At 44.6% G+C, this 23,204-nt stretch overlaps 1 protein-coding gene across 2 annotated transcripts in view; it reads left to right on the top strand.

Moving 5' to 3' along the window:
* Positions 1–9,913: 9,913 nt before the first annotated feature.
* MAP3K21 (mitogen-activated protein kinase kinase kinase 21) overlaps positions 9,914–23,204 on the top strand; it is a 65,166-nt gene continuing 51,875 nt past the window's right edge. For both annotated transcript variants that reach the window (XM_062210623.1, XM_062210624.1), the window contains exon 1: positions 9,914–10,733. In XM_062210623.1, coding sequence (XP_062066607.1) covers positions 9,914–10,733 — 820 coding nt within the window. The remainder of the gene's footprint in view (positions 10,734–23,204) is intronic.

The raw sequence follows: 23,204 nt of genomic DNA on the forward strand, positions 1-23,204 counted from the left end.
ACCTCTCTCCCTCCCCCTCTCTCTATTGTCCTGCCTTTCCAATAAATAAATAAATATTTTTTAAAGATAAGCATTAAAGAGAATAAATATTCTATATAAATGGAAGCTGGGGTCAGAATGTATCTATTCAAAAATACCTACATTTGCTACTGTTTTTTTTTTTCCAGGATTTTTCATTTCAAATCATTGAGAGTTAGGCTGAAGTTTTTTTTTTTTTGTTTTGTTTTTAATTTAAGAAAGAGGTGGAGAAAGAGAGAGAGAGAAAAGGAGAGACAGAGACAATGACAGAGCAGACAGAGAAATGCTCCTTGTCGGTTCATTCTGTGGTAGCCCACAAGGGCCAGGTGGGTGGGGGCCAAAACCCAGAGTCAGTTATGCAATCCAAGTCTCTCATGTGAGTGGCAGGAACTCAATGATTTGAGCCATCACCACTGCCTCCCAGGGTCTACATTAGCAGGAAGCTGGATTCAGGAGCTGGAATGGGGTCCAGAATCCAGTTGTTCCACTATGGGACATGGGCACCTTATCTACTAGACTAGCTATAGCTCGTAGGCTGAGATTTTTTAAAAGGTAATCTTGGGGCTGGAGCTGTGGTGCAGTAGGTTAAAGCCATGGCCTGCAGCACCAGCATCCCTTAAGGGCACAGGTTCTTGTTCTGGCTGCTCCTCTTCCAGTCCAGCTCTCTGCTGTGGTCCAGGAGTGCAGTGGAGGATGGCCAGGTCCTTGGGCCCTGCACCCCATGGGAGACTAGGAGAAGCACCTGGCTCCTGCCTTCGGATCAGCGCGGTGTGGTGGCCGCAGTGTGCCAGCTACAGCGGCCACTGTGGGGGTGAACCAATGGAAAAGGAAGACCTTTCTCTCTGTCTGTCTCTCTCTCATTGTCCACTCTGCCTGTCAAAAAAAGAAAAAGAAAGAAACAAAGAGAGAAAGAAAGAAAGAAAGAAAGAAAGAAAGAAAGAAAGAAAGAAAGGGAAAAAGAGAAAGAAAGAAAGAAAGAAAGAAAGAAAGAAAGAAAGAAAGAAAGAAAGAAAGAAAAAAAGAAAAAGAAAAGAAAGGAAGAAAGCAATGGAAGATGTCCCAAGTACTTGGGTCTCTGCATCCATGTGAGAGACCCAGAGGAAGCTTCTGGCTCTTGACTTTGGCCTGGTCCAGCCCTGGCTGATGGGGCCATTTGGGGAGTGAACCAGCAAACGGAAGATTCTCCCTCTCCCTCTCCCTCCCCCTCCCCCCCTCCCCCTCCCCCTCTCCCTCCCTCTCCATCTCCATCTCCCTCTCCCACATTCTCTCTCCCTCTCTCTCTCTCTCTTTCTCTGTCTATAACTCTGCCTTTCAAATAAATACATATATATTTTTAAAAAGTACTCTTACTATTATCATAGAAAACCAGTTTGTCCAAGAGAATATTCAGATACAAAAATACCTCTGAAAGAGATACTTTCTGGCAGTTTTCACTCATTGAGCTCTCAATATTATCAAGTGACACTTCAGGGATACTTCATATAAGTCTGGGATTAGCAGCAGCAACCACAAACACAATGCTTTATATGTACATGGTACTTCATAGTCATTTGTTTTTTCAGGATAAGAAAAGCAAAACTAAAAAACAACATTCTAAGGTAACAATAACACCCAGAAAACCAGGAAAGCCACATCATCAGGTTTATGCTATGACTTTAGGTCATGGAGATTCTTGGCATAAAACGTATCACTTATGCACAAGAAAGCAGCAACAGGAATGCATTAAAACAATGTAGTTGCAACTGAATGTGTTCTATATTTATATATGAGGGAAGGAGAGGTCAGCTAGATTATTGCAGTGTTCTGAAGAAATTTTAAGAAACACTTTAAAAGACTGAGAAAAAAAGAGATTACTCCATGAGAAAAAGCTGAACTACAATTCTGAATTAGCATGTGCTACATACAATGATCAGAAAAAAAGTGTTCATGTTTATTTAGTGTTTCTCCTCTAGGAAGTTCAAAGGAGCTGTTTAATTTTGTCTTCTTATCATAGTCCTCGTTTTTCTTTACGGGGGTATGTTAATTTTATATATGGATTAAAAAGACGGCAGAGTTGAAACAAAAGCGGGAGTTCCCTATGAAAAGTCAGTGGTGTAAGTTTGCCTTTTGTTCTGTGTCTCTGTCTACCTAAAGGGAGTATTAATCTCTAAAATAGATCTGATATGCAGGAAATCATCATTTTCGTGGAATGAGTAAGACAAAAGGGTACTGTAAATTCAGTCGCCAAAACAGGTAGCATGGCAAGCTGCTGGCACGTAGCAACAAAGCAAAACAAGCACAGACTGCCACCCCACAACTTACTCACCATGACCTTAGGAGGATAACTTGATCTTTTCTTCTTTTTAAGTTTCTTTGTATCCTGTGTCCTATGTTTAATATTTTTAGCAGGTTGTAAACAATTAGGTCATTACATTTCAAAAGAGCCCAGTAAATTGTAAAGCAAATACAACTAAATTTTGATAGGACAAATGTACAAAAATGGTAAGTCAGAGAGGAATGGTAGTCTTCCTATCTCAGGTCCAAGGTCACAAGCTTGGTAGTTTTACTTCAGAAGGGATATCATCAGGGGTTTAAACTAGATATTGTCTTTCTGGGACAACTCAGGTTTTTACATTGTTGCATTACTCAGTGAAGTAATTCATTGTTCATTTAGCAATCCAGGCCTTAATCTGTAACTTTGAGCATGGATAGGCAGGGCTCCAGCTTTCTCCAGTGATTAAAGTTACAGAACTCTAAAATTTAGGGTTATTCCATCTCAAGCTGAAAGCCAGTTGAAACTTTGAGAAAAAAAAAAGTGACCAGACACACAGAGTGAATTCAAAGCTTAGACACTCAACAATAGGTGCCAATAAATGCAACCTTGTTTTTGCGTTTTTTTCATCGTTTTTCACCGCTGCTCATCTTCAAAAGTATAAAAATGAAGCTAGAGGATAATATTCAAGAGAAATGGCAAATTTACAATATCATAAGATATTCCAAAAGAACTTTATCCTACTTTTCATTCATTCATTTATAGTTAACCAACTACAGAATTGAAGTAATGCATTGGGCGTTTGGAGAATGTGAGAGTCAGAATACTCCCCTGTGGTATTCGTTCACTTAATCTTTCTCCAGATAATTGCTTGTCCAAATCTCTCTTGTCCTTCAAGTCTCTGCACATATTTCAAGGCAACAATGTGTGCCCAACTGAATGCCCCAGCACACTACTGTTCACACCACCCCAACTCCTGATCCATGCGTCCACGAGTCTTCCTTCTCATTTTTGTACAGACAGCAGTTATCAGATTCTAACACGCTAGGTGATTTATTTGTTTTAACAGTTTTACTTCTACTTCTGCTGAAATACAAGCTCCAGCATGACAGGGAGCTTTGCTGTGATCACCTTTTCCTTCCAAATACCTAAATGAGTTTTTGACATCCAAAAGAGGATTTAATGATGAGCCCATTCTGTTCTATCTCCTTTACAAATAAAATTGCTAGGTTTCTGATTTAGTTTTATTGTAGCATTGTTCATGATGAATAAAAAGACTGGCAACAACAGGAAAAAGGCAGAGTCTTACACAGATGTAATTTGGTTTTCAGAAAAAGCCTTGCATTTTTAGATGTGATATGTTGAAGAGACCTGGAAGTTTCCATTCCAATTTTTGATTCAGAGTATCCTGTGGAAATTTTTGAGTTTTTTTTTTTGGTACAATGAAACTGACTTTTCCCTATAGGGAATATACCAACAGTAAGCAAAAAAAAAAGGGGGGGTGGAGGGGGAGGATGAGTATGCTTAACATGCTTTCTATTGAGTTTTCTATTTTAATGGTCCTCTACAATGGTAACTAATACTAAAATGACAGCTAACACTTGCCAGCATCAATGAAGTGCTATGCTTTAATACATTAGCTTAATGAATCTTCAAAACAACAACATGCGGCTGACACTACTGTCTTGTTCCATTTTGCAGAGGGGACAACTGAAGAACAAACACTGGATTTCATGCAGTAAATAATGACAGAGCCAAGACTAGAACTCAGGTCTATTTGCAGATCCATGCTGTTAATCACACCTTCTTGCACTGCTTAGTAGTCAAGGATGAATTATACCAAGTTGTATCACGCAGGCAAAACATTGCACAGATGCACACGCACAATCTCCCAGAGGTAATACAAAGTCAATAATGACAGCCAGCCTTTTCAAAGTTTCAGGATCAAAGTGCTTTTTAACAGAACCTAACAAGGGCAATCTTCACAAAAAGTTAATCATCTTTCTAAAATGTTGTTTTACATCTAGCAATATGAAGGTCTGGGAAAACATTAAAAATTAATAGAAACATTTAATTAATTTATTTGGGGGGGGGAGAGAGAGGACAATTGATTTATTTACTGGTTGACTCCCCAAATCGGGGCTGGACTAGGCCAAAGCTGGGAGCTGGAACTCAATCGGGGTCTCTCACATGGATGGCAAAGAGGCAACTACTTGAGCCATTCCCTGCTGTCTCCCAGGGCTTATATCAACAGGAAGCTGGAACTGGGAGCAGACCTGGAGCTAGGACTCAAGGCATGCTGATGTGGGATGTGGGTGCCCTTAAATACTAAGCAAAACTCCCATCCTGAAGGAAATATTTTGTATTCTCCAGATTTCTCCATTTTTGGAAGACTTCATGCACATAGTTGTTGAGGGAATATTTTCCCTTGCCCCTCCCCCAGATCTGTCTGTCTTACCTGTGACTCCAGCCGGGAAGGCCCCTGATGGCAAGGGCAGCTCTAGATCAATTTTCACCATCTGCAAGCCTGCACCTCTCTTGATTTTCACTGTAAACTGTATTCCCTCCATCCTTCTGAAGCTGGGGTTTAAACATTAGAGTTCTCTGCACAGATTCTAGGGGCAATGTTTTCCTCTTCTTCCTATCTGCAGAAAGCCATGACTGTCCCTGTGAGCAGATTAGCTCTCCTGTGAAATGCATGACTTTTTTTTTTTTTTTTTGCCATTAGCTACTATTGTTCCTTTCAGACAGGAACAAGTCAAAGCAGGAGGGAGCAGAGGGGAAAATCTGCTTGCACTCTTGGCCCATAGTCTTCTTGTCTAAGCGGAAGTCCTGAGGAGAAAGCCAAGTGTTCTTGGTTAACGCAAGAGACTACTTTAATTTTGTAGACTCACTACCTTTCTCAACATCTGGCTTAAATGTCCATCCTTGTCTCTACTGGCCAGTAGTATTGCATGGAATTGAGCAAACAATCTGATACCCCTGTTTAAAAAAGAGCTTTATCAGCAGAGTTGATTATCTTCCTTTCACCTAGGAAAAGTCTGAAATTTTTATATTGCAGGACCCCTGTAAGTGCTTAAAAAACTAGTGACTACTCCAAAGAGTTTTTGTGTGTAGGCTTTATCACTGTCAATTTTTGTGATGGAAGTTAAAACTGGAAATCTGTAAAATATTTATTTGTAGGTTTATTTCAATGTAACAATAATCAACCCCATTACATGGTAACAATTGACCCATTTTGTTTCTGGAGAATGCTTTTTCCAAAAGTAAAATATATAGGTAAGTTGATTGGCATTGCTTAATATTTTTGCAAATCGATTTATGTCTGGATAAATAGAATGCAGCTGTATTTGCTTATGTTTCTGCACTTACCTTGTTCCAAAATATCTTTTTGGTTGAAGTATATGGGAAAATTCTGTCCTTGTATAGATATGCAGTTGGAAAAGGCAGAGCTGTTTTTTTAAAAGCTTTTTGTTTGGAGATACTTGTATACTTACAAGCAACTGTAAGGAATAATACAGAGAGAGATTTTGTAAACTTTCACCCAGTTTCCTCCAATGATAATATTTTGCATAATTGCAATATCACAACCAGGAAATCAGCATTGGTAAAACCCAGCAATCTTAACCACATTTTATGAATTCCACATGCATTCATTTGTGTGTGCTTAGTTCCATGTGACTTTATCACATGTGCAGATTCACGTATCCATCACCACAGTCAAGATGCAGAACTTTCCAACATCACACAGACTTCTCCTGCTACCCGTTGATACTTGAGGCTACCTCCCATTCTCCCTCTCCCCTGTTATTAGGTAACTACTACTCTTTAATCACCTTTTCAGTTAAAAATAGATGGGTCCGGTTTTGTGGCGTGGTGGGCTAAGCCTCTGCATGCAGCACTGGAATCCCATATGGGTGCTGGATCGAGTCCTGGCTGTTCCTCTTCCAATCCGGCTCTCTGCTGTGCCTGGGAAAGCAGTAGAAAATGGCCCAAGTCCTTGGGCACCTGCACCCACGTGGGAGACCCGGGGAAGGCTCCTGGCTCCTAGCTTCAGATTAACTTAGCTCTGGCAGTTGCAGCCCTCTGGGGATTGGGCCAGCGGATGGAAGACTTTTCTCTCTGTCTCTTGCTCTCTCTGTGGCTTTGCCTCTCAAATAAATAAATAAATAAATCTTTTTTAAGAAAGTGGATATTCTTGGATACCACACCAAAACTCAAAAAACGGTAGTCAAAGATTAGCTGCAGTGTGGGATCTGAAGCCATTAACAATGAACATTTCATAATTCACTTTGATTAAACCTTTTACTTTTATGTCATTTTTATTTTATGTCATTGTGATACCAAAAATGTCATTGGTGTTTTGACAAATATTAGTACACTGAGCTATATTGGTTTTCCAGATGTCACCACATTTCATTACCCAACCTCTCCAAATCATACTCATTCCTATTACCACCAATCTTATCAGCAAAGACTGAAAGTGCTATATTTGGAAAGTTATTGAGTTCATGATAGCAGCTGCAAGTTCCCCAGAATTCTGTTTTTTTCTCAGAAGCTTAGACTTTAACATGGACAATAAATATTGCCATTGCTTTTCTGTGGAAAACAGACCTTTTTTGTTCATTTCCAAGAAAATGTCTTTTGGGGCCAGTGCTGTGGCAAAGAAGGTAAAGCTCCTGCCTGCAATGTCAGCATCCCATATGGGCACCTGTTCAAGTTCTGGCTGCTCCACTTCTGATCCAGTTCCCTGCTAATTGTGCCTGGGAAAGTGGCAGAAGGTGTCCCAAGTCCCTGGGCCCCTGCACCCACATAAGAGACCCAAATGAAGCTCCTGGCTCCTGACTTTGGCCTGGTCCAACTCTGGCCATGGTGGATGTTTGGAGAGTGAACCAGCAGATGGAAGTTCTCTCTTTGTGTCTCTCCTCCTGTCTTTGCAACTCTGCCTTTCAAATAAATAATCTTTAGGGAAAAAAAGTCTTTCTAATATTCAAGTATGAATAACTATAAATTTTATCAGTCATTTTTTCAAGTAAAAATGATGTTCCATAACTATGAAAAAAAGTCATAAGGCTCAAAGAATCAATCAGCCAAGTGATTTTCCTAAAACTGCCATTACGCATGAGTATGCAGCAAACATACTTTGTACACATTTCCCATTTTGTCATATAAACCTGTGGATTATTTATTTGCAAATCAGAGTTATAAAGCGAGTGAGCGAGAGAGAGATTGATTTTCCATCCAGTGGTTTACTTCCCAAATAGGTGCAACAGCCAGGGCTGGGCCAGGCCAAAGCAAAGAGCCAGGAACTTCATCTTCTGCTGCTTTCCCAGGCTATTGTCAGGGAGCTAGATTGGAAGTGGAGTAGCAGGAACACGAACCAGTGCCCATATGGGATGTTGGCGTCACAGGTGGCAGTTTTATCCACTACACCACAATTGCTGGCCCCAACCTGTAGATGATTTTTACTGCTTTGTCGAGGGCATTTAAAAATGAATCTGTCATTTTTTCTTTTACTCCAACTGTGTGACATTGAAGACCTTTACGGCTTGAAATTGTTGCCTTGAGTTGTGCTACGCACCCTTGCTTTAGAGCAAATGTCAACATAGTGAAAAAAATCTAATATTTTTGTGCCAGTATGAAAACAGTTTTGACCTTGTGAATCCTCTGAAAGAGTATAGGGATCTTTCAGGGTTCATGGACCACACTTTGAGAACTGCTGAAGTAAGATAATAGGTACAGTGGAAATTAATTACAGGAAGATTCCCAAGGGCAAGGTGATTTTTGTTTTAACTTTTATTTAATAAATATAAATTTCCAAAGTACAACTTTTGGATTATAGCGGCTTTTTACCCCCATAACCTCCTTCCCACCAGCAACCATCCCATCTCCCACTCCCTCTCCCATCCCATTCACATCAAGATTCATTTTCAATTATCTTTATATACAGAAGATCAATTTAGTATATGCTAAGTAAATTTTTCAACAGTTTGCACCCACACAGAAACACAAAGTATAAAGTACTGTTTGAGTACTAGTTATACCGTTAATTCAACAAGGTGATTGTTAAGAGTTTTCCTCCCAAGAACCTCACTTAAAAATCCAACATTATATATTTATTTTTAAGATAGCAACCCCATATAGCCATTCCCTCTTTGTCAAACACTAGCCTGGTGTTGTTCTTTTGTCCAATTCTTTCATGGTCTTCCCTTAGTTCTTGTTTCCATCACCTTCTATTTATTTATTGTAAGATTTATTTATTTATTTGAAAGGCAGAGTTATAGAGAGGACTCAACAGCCAGAGCCTGGAACTCCATCCAGGTCTCCCATGTGCGTGGCAGGGGTCCAAGCACTTGGACCATCTTCTGTTGCTTTCCCAGGTGCATTAGCAGGGAGCTGGATCAGAAGCAAAGCAGCTGGGACTAAACAGGCAAGGGGCTGCAGGCGGTGCCTCAACCCACTGTGCCCCAACTCCAGCCCCTTCACCTTCTACATAAATACGTGCTTGTCACTCAAGTTCTGTGTGCTGCTCAGAACCACCAGACGGGGGACACACTCCCAAGAATCCCGCTGCTCCAGGTTCAAGGAGGAAGGCCCTAGGAACCCTGTTGTGGACTGTTAGACACATGGCACTACTTTTAGCACAGGTGTGTGACTCAAGCGAGGGGTCAGGTTTACCTAAGTTGGAAGGCTCTGCGGACCATTCTTCTTGAACAGGCTGTCCCTCAGGGTGCAAGCCACTGTGACACAGCTTTAGACAGGCTTCTAAGTCAAGGGCTCACACTGGGCTCCTGCAGGCCACGTGAGCCGGGAGACTCGGTGCCTGACATCCTGCTTACGGAGTGACGTCCCGAACGTGATTTCCTCCATCCCTGCGCACCCTCTCTGCTTCCTGATGGCCTCAGGTTCCCACTCTAACTAGTCGCCCCCAAAGTAACACGCCCATTAATTCCCCAGCCACTCCCACCGATGTTTAGAGTGGTGTCGACTTCCCAGCCTTCGCTTTGCCTTCATTTAAGGGTTTCTGAAAATGTACAGCGACTCGGCTGCCTCCGCCTGCCAGAACTCGTGGGGACCAATCACCAGGGCCCCGGGAGCGGGCGACCTGGCACCGGCGCCGACTGGGCGGGCTCGGGAGGGTGCAGCGGCCCCAAGGGGTTGGGCGGGCGGGCGGGGTGGGGACACTGAGGGGCGGCACTGACCTGCAGAGGGCCGGGCGGGTGCAGGAGGTGCTGCGGGCTTCGGGGCCGGCTCCAGGGAGCTGGGCGGGGCCCGGAGGGCGGGCCGGGCCGGCCCAGGAGGCGGGTACTGAGGGGCCACACAGACCTGGAGAGGGCGGGGCGGGCCCAGGCCACGGCTAGGCGGGCGTGCGGCGGGGCGGCCGCAGGCCCAGCGCGCCACCATGGTGCGACAGCGCCCGCGGGCTCGGGGACCGCTGGAGCCGAGGCGGCGGCCGAGCAGGCACGCGGGCTGAGCTGAGCCCTTCGGGAGTGGACGGGAGCAACGCCGTCCGGCTCCGACTCCTGCCCACCAGCCTCCCCTCAGGCGCGGACGGTCACCTCGCCGAACGATGCGCGTCCCCGGCCGCCCCGGGGGCTGAGCCCGCCGCTCCGCGCTCCGCCCTCGCCCCACCGGCTGCCCCCCATGGCTTTGCCCAGCGCCGAGGGTGCGGCCGACACGCCGGTGTCAGCGGCCCGGGGCGCCCGGGCCGGCTCCGCGTCGTCGTCGTCCGGCTCCTCCGGCGGCTCGGCCTCGGCGGGCCCCGGGCTGTGGGCCGCGCTCTACGACTACGAGGCGCGCGGCGAGGACGAGCTGAGCCTGCGGCGCGGCCAGCTGGTGGAGGTGCTGTCGCAGGACGCCGCCGTGTCGGGCGACGAGGGCTGGTGGGCCGGCAAGGTGCAGCGGCGCCTCGGCATCTTCCCCGCCAACTACGTGGCGCCGTGCAGCCCGGCCGCCCGCTCCGCGCCGCCGCCCGCGCCGCCGCCGCCACCGCGGCCCGACTCGCCCGTGCACGTCGACTTCGAGCTGCTGGAGCTCAAGGAGCTCATCGGCGCCGGCGGCTTCGGACAGGTGTACCGCGCCACCTGGCAGGGTCAGGAGGTGGCGGTGAAGGCGGCGCGCCGCGACCCGGAGCAGGACGCCGCGGCGGCGGCTGAGAGCGTGCGGCGGGAGGCGCGGCTCTTCTCCATGCTGCGGCACCCCAACATCATCGAACTGCGCGGCGTGTGCCTGCGGCAGCCGCACCTCTGCCTGGTGCTGGAGTTCGCCCGCGGCGGCGCGCTCAACCGCGCGCTGGCCGCCGCCAACGCCGCCTCGGACCCCTGCGCGCCGGGCCCGCGCCGCGCGCGCCGCATCCCCCCGCACGTGCTGGTCAACTGGGCAGTGCAGATCGCGCGGGGCATGCTGTACCTGCACGAGGAGGCCTTCGTGCCCATCCTGCACCGGGACCTCAAGTCCAGCAACAGTAAGTTGGCGGGGCGGGGGGGGGGGGGGAGGAGGGCGCCGACCACCCCTGTGCCAGCTGCGGGCTGGCTCCGCAGGGCGCGGTGCCAGGTGCCAGGAGGCGGGGGTCAGTCTTGGCGGCGCCGGCGCTATCTCATGCCCCGGCCTTGCAAGGCTCAGAGGTGCAGCTAATCCTTGGTTCCCTGCTGTGGGGCAGGTGACAAGCCTGCCTTGACGTCCTTGGGTGCCTTTTTAAAAACACGGACCGGACTTGCTAGCAGATGCCACGTTTGTGAAATACCTGAATCTGCTGGAAACCCTAGGCGGCATTTTGGTCTTGCGGTACCGTGGGTGGGCAGACCTTGCCTTCCACGGAGCGTGAGGGACCCGTGGTGGTCCTTCCCCACCTGGTGGCCCGCCTCACACTGCCCCTTGCTTTTCGCATTGCTTTTCTCTCACTTTAAACGTGGCTTCACTTGTTTTGACTTTTCCCAAACATCTTCATTCGGGTGTTTATATGAAATAAAATTCTATCATCCACTCGGTGAGTTCATTTCTCCGGACAAGAGGCACCTGTTTATGCTGCTATGCATTTTTGGCTTAGGGGAAAGTGTACAGTCCTTGCCCAGGTACTTGAAATCTTAAAGACTTGGGCTGGGCTGTGTCTCTTAACTTTTTGTTATTTATTTGAAAGAGTTACACACACACACACACACACAGAGAGAGAGAGAGAGAGAGAGAGAGAGAGAGAGGGATTCCATTTGCTAGTTCACTCCTAAGATGGCCAGAGCTTTATCCAGGCCTCCCACGTGGGTGCAGGGGCCCAGGCACTTGGGCCATGTTCCGCTGCTTTTCCCAGACCATTTGTAGGGAGCTGGATTGGAAGTGGAGCAGCCAGAACTCCAACTGATGCTGGCATGGGATGCCGCAGCCACAGTCAGTTTTTCTCACTGTGCCACAACATGGGCCTCATCCCTTATGTTATTTATAAATAAGGAAGAACTGCAAGCAACATTAATTTTTTTCTATATAAAAGAGCTAATAGATTGGCCATTTGAAGTTGTTTCTTTAATATTGAAGATCATTTCATTTTCTTAGCATGAGATGAAATCTCATGAAAGAGTAAAGGATGCAGCCTGAACTGGCATTGGCCTGCCACAGCTGCATGTCTTTCAGCCTTGTAAAACCTGCTAGGACAGGAGCTAACTGAAATGGAAACATTGTCCTCTGAGTGCAGAGAGAAGCGTGACAAGAAGGAGTGATATATTTGCTGCATTCTTATGTTCTTTCCTATTCAAAATTCTTCAGTACTGAAAATTTACTTGAAAATTACCACTGTAGCATTTTCATTATGTGCGGTGGATGTAACTTGAAGGTTGTAGCTTTATACAAGCATTGGATACTTTCAGGTTTTATGACCTTTCTTCCTGGTAAGTCTCTCATTATTTAGATTGCAACTGCTGAAACAATGGGAGCAAAGTCTAACAAAGTACGGTGTAGAGAGAGTGGTAGTGGTAGATGTGTTCTTAACCTGAAGGCCACCTGAAGGAGTCTAGAATGATTTGCATGCATTTAGACTATTTGGTAAAAACGAAACACATGATTTTCATTGCACTTTTTGTAAATGTTTTAAACCTAATACAGTCTTCACTGCCAATTTGTGCTTTTTTCCCCTAAAATATGCTTTTATTGAAAGAAATGTTTAATCAGCTGCTGTAGAGCAAGTGAATTTCCCATGTGTGCTGCTCAGTGACATCCTGCAAATCTGTCTGCTGGGAGCTTTCTGCAGAACCAGGTATTTTAGGGATAGCAGCAACATCATTCCCTCCTCTGCGTCTCGGCAGGTGCAGCAGCAGTGTGACAGTATGGAGCCTGGCCTTCCGCAAACTTATTCTGTTCTGAGATATCAAATCTCCAACAGAAACACCTCCAATTGCATAGTTCCTTTTATGAAAGAGTGACAGGGACTGTAGCATTTACATTTGTACTGGACTTAGTGTTGTTTGGTTGCAGTAATTCTTGAGGTCTCTGTTCACACGGCAGAGTCTGGTTGCTAGTGTTTATAAAGCATCTGAGGGACTGTTAATCCATGCTGCATTTTTGCAAATAGTGAATGTGTTTATGTAAGACGTAAACTTTTTTTTTTAAAATGTACTTATTTATTTGAAATTCAGAGCTAGAGAAAGAGAGAGAGAGAGAGAGAGAGAGAGGGAGGGAGGGAGGAGTGGCAGAGAGAAATCTTCCATCTGCTGGTTCACTTCCCAAATGGCAGCAACGACCAGGGGTCTGGGCCGATCTGAAGCCAGGAGCCAGGAGCTTCCTCTGGGTCTCATTCATAGGTTCAGGGGCCCAAGGACTTGGGCCATTGTAGCTGTTTTCCCAGGTACATTAGCAGGCAGCTGGATGGGAAGTGGGGCAGCCAGGACTTGAACAAGTGTGCACATGGGATGCCAGCACGGCGAGCTGCAGCTTTACTTGCTACACCACAGCGCTGGCCCCGAGATGTAAACTTTTTAAAGACTCCTATTGTTATTAAATAGTGAAAAGAACACAACCCTGGAATAATAACTATGGTCAAATAATTCGTGTGGACGCAAGAAAAAGTAGGACAGTTGCGTGTAGACTATGTGTTCATAGTAGATATTATGTAATTTGAAGGTGATTGCGTGCTACTAAGTTTTCAAAGACTTCTCACACTTATAAAAAAAATTCTCACTTTCTGGAGCATGTTAATTTCTATAATTGTCACATAAGAGTCCCTTTAAATTGTTATACCCTTCAAAAGACTTAATTGGCTAGTCCCCAGCCTAGCCAAATATTTGTTATCATATGACCATTATTATGGTTATTTAACTACCACAAAATGAAAATGTGCCTAAAGTGTGTGAATCATAGTGCCTAGCACATGGCCTTGTTTTGGCTGCTTCATTTTACTTGTTCAATGAATAAATTCAGGTATTTTGGAATTCTGCTATGATAAATGAAGCTCCAATTCTTGTTCAGACTTCTGAGCATAGCAGATACCCTATTAAAGTATATTTGTTTGACTTTACTGGATATTTGCTAATGGTGGTAGTGAGTTAATGATAATGTAAACAGGTTTCAAAGATCATATTGAATTTTATTTTCACTCCAAAGTCTACTTATGTAACAAAGAGCCAGTGAAAGACAGCTTGGAACAAAGGTATTGGAAATTATTGTTTAAAACAAATGTGTAAATTTGTCCAAAGGATATATTACTCCAGACAAATTTTCTTTCATCTTTTCTAATGGGTCTTACATTTTTATCACATCTTGTGAAACAATGTCTATGTTGAAATTATAGCTATTATGTTGTAATGATATAAATAACTTTGTCCCTTTGCTAGCAGCAACAGACTGAAAGTTGAGCCAAATTGGTAATCTTTAAGCATCATTTGTGTTGTAAAAACACTGAGTCTGGTAACTCCCAGTGTGCAAAATAGGTAGAAGACACTGTGCTTAAAGTCTGTTCATATATTTCAGCTAGGGAACAGTAGAAGGCAGCTTTGGGTTGTTGTGGAAGTTGCTCCTGAGCTTCAGCTCATTTATTTGATACCTTCTGAGTGCCTACCATGTGCTGGTCACCCAGGGACACACTGCCAAGCCTGAAAAACCTGCTGTCATAGAGTTGAGTCTGGTAAGAAAGACAAGAGGACATCCATGCAGCTACAGTTATGAGTATGTGGTGCTATCATGAAAATAAAGCCAAGGGTTGGAGAGTGACCGGACGGAGGATGGGGGTACTCATTCAGAGAGGTAGTGCAGGGAAGCTGCTCTAAGGAACATGAAACCCCTAAGCCAAAATCCAGGCAAACGAAGATGGAGCAGCAATGAGCCTGGCTTATTGGAGGAGCTGGGAGAAGACAGCGGAGGCTCAGGTCTCTAGGTGGAGAATGGAGGGCCAAGCAGGCATGGATCAAACCTTGTGGCATCCATCCATGTTGGATGGATGTTGGTTAGATGTTGGATCCTCCTTCATCTGAGGAGTCTTGGAACATTTTGTGCCGAGGAGTGGTGTGATCTGATCTCTGAAAAAAGACACGGGCTGAGGTGCAGGAGAGACTGCCGTGGCCCATGAGTTAGGGCTGTCCAGGTGGGCCAGGGTGCTGGCTGTAGATGTGGTTTTCAGAGCAATTCCTGGGGGAAGTGAAGCTAAAACAGCACACATAGGAATTGCTGAGGATGGTTAGAATTATTAGAATTTAGTCCAAGTGTTTTATTTATCCTGGCACAGTTCAGGCTTGAAGGAAGATCATGTGGTGTCCTTCATGTTTCCTTGTTTCTTTTGGTAATATTGCTTACTATAACTACCTTTGATTTTCTTCAGAGGAAAATGATGATTCAAAATGATGAGCCACACATTAAAGTAGCCACTTAGATACTTTTTATGTCAATGGTTAAGCATCTTTTATCTTGATGTTGTTAGCCTTTCAGACTAGTTATCTGTTATTTTACAACTACATTTAGACTCTATAAATAGACTAAGTAATATTTATGGCTGGCGCTGCAGCTCAATAGGCTGATCCTCCGCCTGCAGCACCGGCGCACTGGGTTCTAGTCCAGGTCAGGGCACCGGATTCTGTCCTGGTTGCTCCTCTTCCAGTCCAGCTCTCTGCTATGGCCCGGGAGTGCAGTGGAGGATGGCCCAGGTCCTTGGGCCCTGCACCTGCATGGGAGACCAGGAGAAGCACCTGGTTCCTGGCTTCAGATCAGTGTGGTGCGCCTGCCACAGCGCGCCAGCCGCAGCGGCCACTGGGGAGTGAACCAACGGAAAAGGAAGACCTTTCTCTCTGTCTCTCTCTCACTGTCCACTCTGCCTGTCCAAAAAAAAAAAAAGTAATATTTATTATGAAATGTGATTTTTAGTCCTTTTACTGGGACACACTACAAAAGGGATCTAATTTTTTTTTTTAGCTTTCCCTAGCACAGTGTAAATAAAGAAACTATTTGAGAAAATTATAGCAAATATAATCTCCAAATAAGATGTTTAAATAGCTCATAACAGTGATTTGGGGTATCTCTTAATGACACTGTTATCAGTTAAAAGATGAATGTCCTCTCTCCTTTGTTCTTTTACTGGAGGCACGTAGCTTCATGCTATAACTGCTTCCTGTTCAGGGAGCATAGAGAGGTCAGTCCAGGTATCTCTGTAGTAACAGAGACCTAAACCTACTCTTGGAACAAGGTTAGCTATAGGCTATATATTTATTAATAGCAATCTCAATACTGTCAATGCATCTTTCCCTACCATTTTCATACTTGGATATTAAAAATATAAATAGACCACATTTTTTGGGAACTTTTGGGCAGGAGCCATTATTTAGTTCTAGATTATGCAAACCATACATATCTAATCATTTTTTGTAGTCATTAGTTCTATCGAAGCATGATAAAGGAAGGCAGGGAGGAAACCTCTATGCCACCCATCTCAGAAGGTCATGGGTAAGCCTGCTTTCTCACACTAGCCTTTGCGTGTTAAAATGTTCCAGAACAGGGCAGTGAAGAGTAAGAGCCTTCACTTTAAAGTGCTAGTGTCGTTGTATACTAACTGTGTGACCTTAGCTATGGAACCTGAATTGCTTGATTTCTGATATTGTATAATGAATTCCTCTCCTGGAGATTGACAGAAAGTCTGCCTAATGTTTCTTACCCCTTCTTACCCCTTCCAAGGCAGTTGGTAAACACTGGCTCAGAAGTATATGGCCTTCTCAGGGAACACTGAATGGTTGGGTGTGGCTAGAATGGAAAGCGGGAAGGGAACAGGCAGTTTGCATGTGACCAGGCAGTGAGGGCCTTGGATGCCAAACCTTGCTGTCTGGCTATTTCACAGCACAGAGAGCCATGGAAGCTTCTAGAGGAGAAAAGTAGTGCAGTCTACTCCTCATAGACAGAGATCGGCACAGAAAACCAAGGCCAACTCCCTTATGACTGTACTGTCAAGGATGGTGAGAACTGCAGTTACTAATAAAATGATTTACTTAGACTTTGGTTTGATTTTAATTGTTTATCATTTACAATTGGAGACTAATTTTTATAATCCCAGGTTGTGTAGTATAAATTTAGACCACTTTCTCTCTCTTATTTCTAGCTCCTTCTAGAGTTACAAATTATTGTCTAGATTTACTACATCATGTTGACAATTTTAACTGCAAATGTCAGTGACTGTCCCAAACCCTGCAAGGTAACTGAGATGCTCCCAAAAGGTGGACACACCCTGATGATGAGATTTTATGGGGCAGAAGGGTTCCTGAGGAGGCTGGGAGAGTGGAAAGGATTTTATGGTGGAACCTACAACTTTACCTTTTTTTTTTTTTTTTTTTTTTTTGGTAGGCAGAGTTACAGAGAGGCAGAGGCAGAAAGAGACAGAGGTCTTCCATCCTCTGGTTCATTCTCCAAATGGCTGCAATGGCCTGAGCTGGGCTGATCTGAAGCCAGCAGCCAGGAGCTTCTTCCGGGTCTTCCAAGCAGGTGCAGAGACTCAAGGACTTGGGCCATCTTCTGCTGCTTTCCTAGGCCATAGCAGAGAGCTGGATTGGAAGTGGAGCAGGCACAACCTGAATTGGCACCCATATGGGATGCCAACACTACAGGCCAACACTGCCTTACCCACTATACCACAGCACCAGTTCCAGAAATTGAATTTAATTGTTTTTTTTTTGACAGGCAGAGTGGAGAGAGAGACAGACAGAGAGAAAGGTCTTCCTTTTGCCGTTGGTTCACCCTCCAATGGCCGCCGTGGTTGGCGCGCTGCGGCCGGCGCACCGCGCTGATCCGATGGCGGGAGCCAGGTGCTTCTCCTGGTCTCCCATGGGGTGCAGGGCCCAAGGACTTGGGCCATCCTCCACTGCACTCCCTGGCCACAGCAGAGAGCTTGCCTGGAAGAGGGGCAACCGGGATAGAATCCGGTGCCCCGACTGGGACTAGAACCCGATGTGCCGGCGCTGCAAGGCGGAGGATTAGCCTAGTGAGCCATGGCGCCAGCCCTAGAAATTTAATTTTTAAAATTCATCTTCAAGTATTTCTTCATCTTGAGTGCTTTTGACTAGATGGTAGTGATAATAGGAGTAACAGTTCACATTTATTTAGGGCTTATTGACTGTTGGGCACTGCTCCTAGGCTACCTTCAGTGATTTTGCACAGCAGCTTTCTGAGGCAGGTCCTGTATCATCCTTGTTTTATAGGTGAAGGACCTGAAGCCAGGAATTAATTGACTTGGTCAAAGTCACTCAGCTTGTCAGATGTTAGGGTTAAGAACTGAATACACTGGCTGGCGCCACGGCTCACTAGGCTAATCCTCCGCCTGTGGCACTGGCACACCGGGTTCTAGTCCCGGTCAGGGCGCTGGATTCTGTCCTGGTTGCTCCTCTTCCAGTCCAGCTCTCTGCTGTGGCCTGGGAGTGCAGTGGAGGATGGCCCAAGTCCTTGGGCTCTGCACCCGCATGGGAGACCAGGAAGTAGCACCTGGCTCCTGGCTTCAGATAGGCACAGTGTGCCGGCCACAACACACTGGCTGTAGTGGCCACTTGGGGGGTGAACCAACAGAAAAAGGAAGACCTTTCTCTCTGTCTCTGTCTCTCTCACTGTCTAACTCTGCCTGTCAAAAAAAGAAAGAAAGAAAAAAAAAAAAAAGAACTGAATACATGGCCTCTGATTCTAGCACTAGAGCTTATAACCTGTCCATAGAAAGCCTGGATTAGCAGTTGCCCAATACTTGTTTTTAGGACTCCCAAAGAGCTTTTGTTTCCATGGGATATAGCAGTTGATACTTACCCTATCCAATGTTTAAAATGATACATTTAAATTATTTAATAATACAGAAATAACAATGGGCGCATTACATGTTTAACATAGAATTTTTAATGGGGAAAATGAGCCCGTATTTTCCAAAACAAATTTAATAAGGCGAGTGACATGCTTTATACTTCTGAAGCTCACTTTAGTGCCACACTTTGACGGGAGACACATAGGTACTCATAGCTGCTCATACATTCTATCTATTGCCATGTTAGGGACCCACAGGTCCCAGGAACATGTACTAAGAACCTCTAAGGCTAAAGGATTTGTTTTGTTTGTAGAGAATTTCTCTGGAGCAGAAATTCCCAACAGAGCATCAGATAACATAAAATTCTGATACAACAGGATTTAGTCATGCATTTCCTTTCCAACATTTTTGGAAATCCTTAAATGCACAGAATTTTAAGCAAACATTTACATACCCTTTGACTAGAACCTGCCATTAACATTTTACCGACTTGCCTTAACACAGATCTAACTCTCATCCATCATTCATTAGTGCATTCAGTTTATCATGCAGCAGCATGTGTGTGTGTGTGTGTGTGTAAAATCTTCCAGTTGGTTCTAATATAGAGCCAAATTATTGGACCAGATTTGTGGAGTCTTTCTCATGGTTGGTTACCTGGGTTGATATATAAATTCTCCCATGGCCACAGGCTGTATCCAAATCAAGTTAATGATGGTTGCTTGTAGAATGTGCTGGGTGAGAGTATGCTTGGCTTTTCTGTGGCTCTCAAGAAACGAACACATGTAAGGATGTGACCCTCTGCCTCTGGGGACAACTGGTGATTGTAGTGTTTGAGATTTGAATATTGACTGCACTGTATGTGGGCCTGGCTTTCTGGATAGGTTGATGTGAGGATCCAGTGAGATAGTGTGTATCTGGGGTTAGCGAACTTTTCCTTTCTAGGCCAGATGGTAAACATTTTTAGCCTTGCAGGCATAATGGTCTCTATTCCAGTTCCTCATTGCTGCTCTAGCTGAAAGCATTCCTGATAATGTGTAAACCAATGAGTGTTGTTGTGTCCCAATAAAGCTTTATTTACAAAGGAGGCATGGTGTGAGATTTGGCCCATTGGCTACAGTTTGTCAATTTCTGATATATGTCAAAGTGTTTAATAAACTGTAAGGCAAAATCTACATGTAAGCTTGTACGTAGTTGCTTTTTTTAAAAAAAGATTTATTTATTTATTTATTTGAAAGCCAGAGTTACACAGAGAGAGGAGAGACAGAGAGTGAGTCTTCCATCCGATGGTTTACTCCCCAATTGGCCGCAACGGCCAGAGCTGTGCCAATCGGAAGTCAGGAGCCAGGAGCTTCTTCCAGGTCTCCCCTGCAGGTGCAGGGGCCCAAGGACTTGGGCCATCTTCTACTGCTTTCCCAGGCCATAGCAGAGAGCGGGATCAGAATTGGAGCAGCCGGGTCTCAAACTGTCACCCATATAGGATGCCAGTGCTTCAGGCCAGGGCTTTAACCTGCTGTGCCACAGCACCAGCCCCATGCATTTTTATATTTAGTTTAGGGACACTTGGAGTCCTTTAAATATTTCCTAATTTATTTTTATGTGAACTCAATGACACTAACAATTTTCTACAACTCTGTATAAGCGAAGAGCATTTATTTATTCTTTATTCTACACAATGTGGTACCATTTAATCATAGTTATCATTTTGTTTGTCGATAAGGGTAATTTAATTTGGATGAGTTGGTTGAGCCAGGTTGGTCAGGCAAGCACATGGGGAAACAGTCCATGACTTTGTTCTCTGTGGCAGAGCTGAGATCTGCATGTTGGGCAGGTCTGCTTGTGACTTGGGTTGATAAGTTGGGTCAAGGAGAAGGCATAAAGTAATAAATTGCTCTTGTAACTGTTTCATTCCCTTGGCTCATTGTTAGTTTGTGCATTTTTTTCAACTATTGGGAAAAGAGCAAATCATTTGCCATTTGGGGAAGTATTTTGATTTTATATACAGTGTTTGAAGATTTGGTTTCATAGGATTTTAAGTGAATTCTGTAAAGTTTTCTGCAAATAATACATTATTTTGCCAAAAATGTTGCTTTCTTTTTATAAATATATAAGTTTAGGATATTCTAGAAGATTCCTGCTTCAGTTTGCCTCACTGTTAAAATATGAAGTAGGTAGATTTTGGAACTAGATTGCATATAGAATGCAATCTAATATGTTTTCTAAGTTTTCTCGTGAACATTGAGTATTATATATGTGCATGAAATGCCTTGTTCTGTGAAAAGTGGTTCTGTTTTGTGGTGAGCATGCTGAAGCTCTGTTTTAGCTGACTGCTTCTATATTTTCCTTAGGGAAGTCTGGTATTTGCTAAGTTAATGTGTTCCTTCATACAGCGGTTACTTATTGATAGTGGACTGTGTGCTAGGACCATCCCTAGGCTCCTGGACATTTAGTAACTAAGAAGCAGGAAAAAATTCCCTCCCCTAATGGAGCACACATCCTAGTGGGTGAGACAGACATTAAGGAGAGTAAATGATAAAATATGTAGTATGCTGAATAGTGGTGAGTGCTTAGTGTAAAAACCAAAGTTGAAAAGGAAGATGAAATCGATGGAGTGAGCAGTACAGTTTTGGACTGTCTAAGGAAGGCCTTATAGAAAGTTTGATTTTCAGCAAAATCTGAAGTGAAGTTGATCATTTGGGGAAGGGCACTCTTGTTAGAGAGAACAGAAGTTGCAACATTTCTGAAAAAGAAGCCAGTGAAACAGGAAAGGAGTTAAGGAGTATGGAACAGAAGGACATGAGAGAGAAGCAGAGGTCAGTAAGGACACGCAGGGCCTTAAGAGGCCTTCCGAGGGTTTTGTGGTCCATGTTCCATTGGTAGCAGTTTGAGACTAGAGGTAGCAGGACCAGGTTGGAAATACAAACTTGGGAATCATCAGCATAAGCTGGTATTTAAAGCCCTGAGCTTGGCTGAGATTAACTAGGGAATGAGTGTAGATAGAGAAGACCAGAGGTCCAAGGCCTGAGTCCTGGAGTCTCCCTAAAGGTCAAGGAGGTCAGGAACCAGGAGGAGACAAAGTGAGAGAGTGTTCTCTGGGGGCCACCAAGAGAGTTTCAGGCAAGAATGTTCGGCAGTAGCAAGTGCCACTGATAGATCCGTATTCAGATAACTTTCACTATGATGATTTTAGTTTTCATTTAAGAAAAAAAGATTTATTTACTTATTTTAAAAGAGTTACAGAGAGAGAGGGAGACACACACACACACACACACACAGAGAGAGAGAGAGAGAGAGAGAGAGAGAGAGAGAGAGGGAGAAAGAGATCTTCGCACCACTGGTTCACTCCCCAGATGGCTGCAATGACCAGGGCTGGGCCATGCCAAAGCCAGGAGCCAGAAGCTTCATCCTGTTCTTCCACATGGGTGGCAGGGACCCAAGCATTGGGGCCGTCTTCTGCTGCTTTTCTCAGGCCATCAGTAGGGAGCTAGATCAGAAGTGGAGCAGCTGGGACCTGAAATGGTGCCCCAATGGGATGCTGGTGTTAACAGGCAGCCTCGTTACCCACTGTACCACAGTGCTGACCCTTCATTCCTTCATTGTATAATATCCTAATACATTTTCAGGAGGCTAGAAGTGAAATAGTTTTATGTAATTAGCAGCTGACAACATGACACAGCTTGTAATAATTCATCTTCATATTCATTCTTAATAGTATTCATTATCCATTTACTTGTTCATTTAACTACTTGAACATAAAAAAAATGTTAGTTGCAATACATTAGTTAAAAAAAGACATAAGTTCTGTCCTCAAGCTACTTTTCTTTTTATAATTTCTAAAAATTCTTTTAATTAATTAATTAAATTGTGTGTGAGAGAAAGGTCCCCCTCCCACCCCATCCACTGGTTCACTCTCCAAATGCCTGAAATGGCTGGGACTGGGCCAAGCTGAAGAAAGGAGCCAGGGACTCATCCAGGTCTCCTACATGGGTGGCAGGTACTCAACTACTTAAGCCATCACCTGGTAGATCCCAGGGTGTGCAACAGCAGGAAGCTGGAGTAGGGGAGCACAGCTAGGACTTGATCCCAGGCACTCTGATTTGACATGTGAATGTCTAAAGGACATCTGAACTCAGGCCAAATGCCTTACCTTCAAGCTACTTTTGATTTAAGAAGAGAGATGTGACTGTATCTAAGTGTAACAGGAATGGCACAGTCCAAATGTGTTAGAAATGTAGGGAATGTCTTGCTGAGAAAAGACAATGAGAATGTGTTCATTATGTATAGACTTACCTAGTTTTGGAGCAGGGTAGTGTTGAGATTCCACAGGCTAATGGACTTGTTAACAGCCTTGTAGTTAATGACTGGACTACTAGTCCCGTGCTCTGGTGCCCTGGTGCTGGAGTGGGAAGTAAGGTTTTTTCAGTGAGTGGAGGGGAAGATTGTTTCCTAAGTAGGCTTCCTACATGGAATTATTAGAATGTAGGGTTCATTTTGTACAGTACAAACAAGCCAGAAAGAGATCAAGAAGGGACTTGCATGTAGGCCAGGATGAAAGTTTGGGATTTACTCCACAGGCTGGTGAGCTGGGTCTGGGGAGGAGGCGGTAATGTCACAGTAGAAATGGATAGAAAGCAAAGGGAGAAACATTCTGTGGTCTGTGGGAGGTGCAGAAAGTTGCCAGTTATTGCCTGTGAATCCTTCATCATTGTCAGA

This window comes from Lepus europaeus, chromosome 14, assembly GCF_033115175.1.
Source record: "Lepus europaeus isolate LE1 chromosome 14, mLepTim1.pri, whole genome shotgun sequence".
Taxonomy (NCBI): Eukaryota; Metazoa; Chordata; class Mammalia; order Lagomorpha; family Leporidae; genus Lepus; species Lepus europaeus.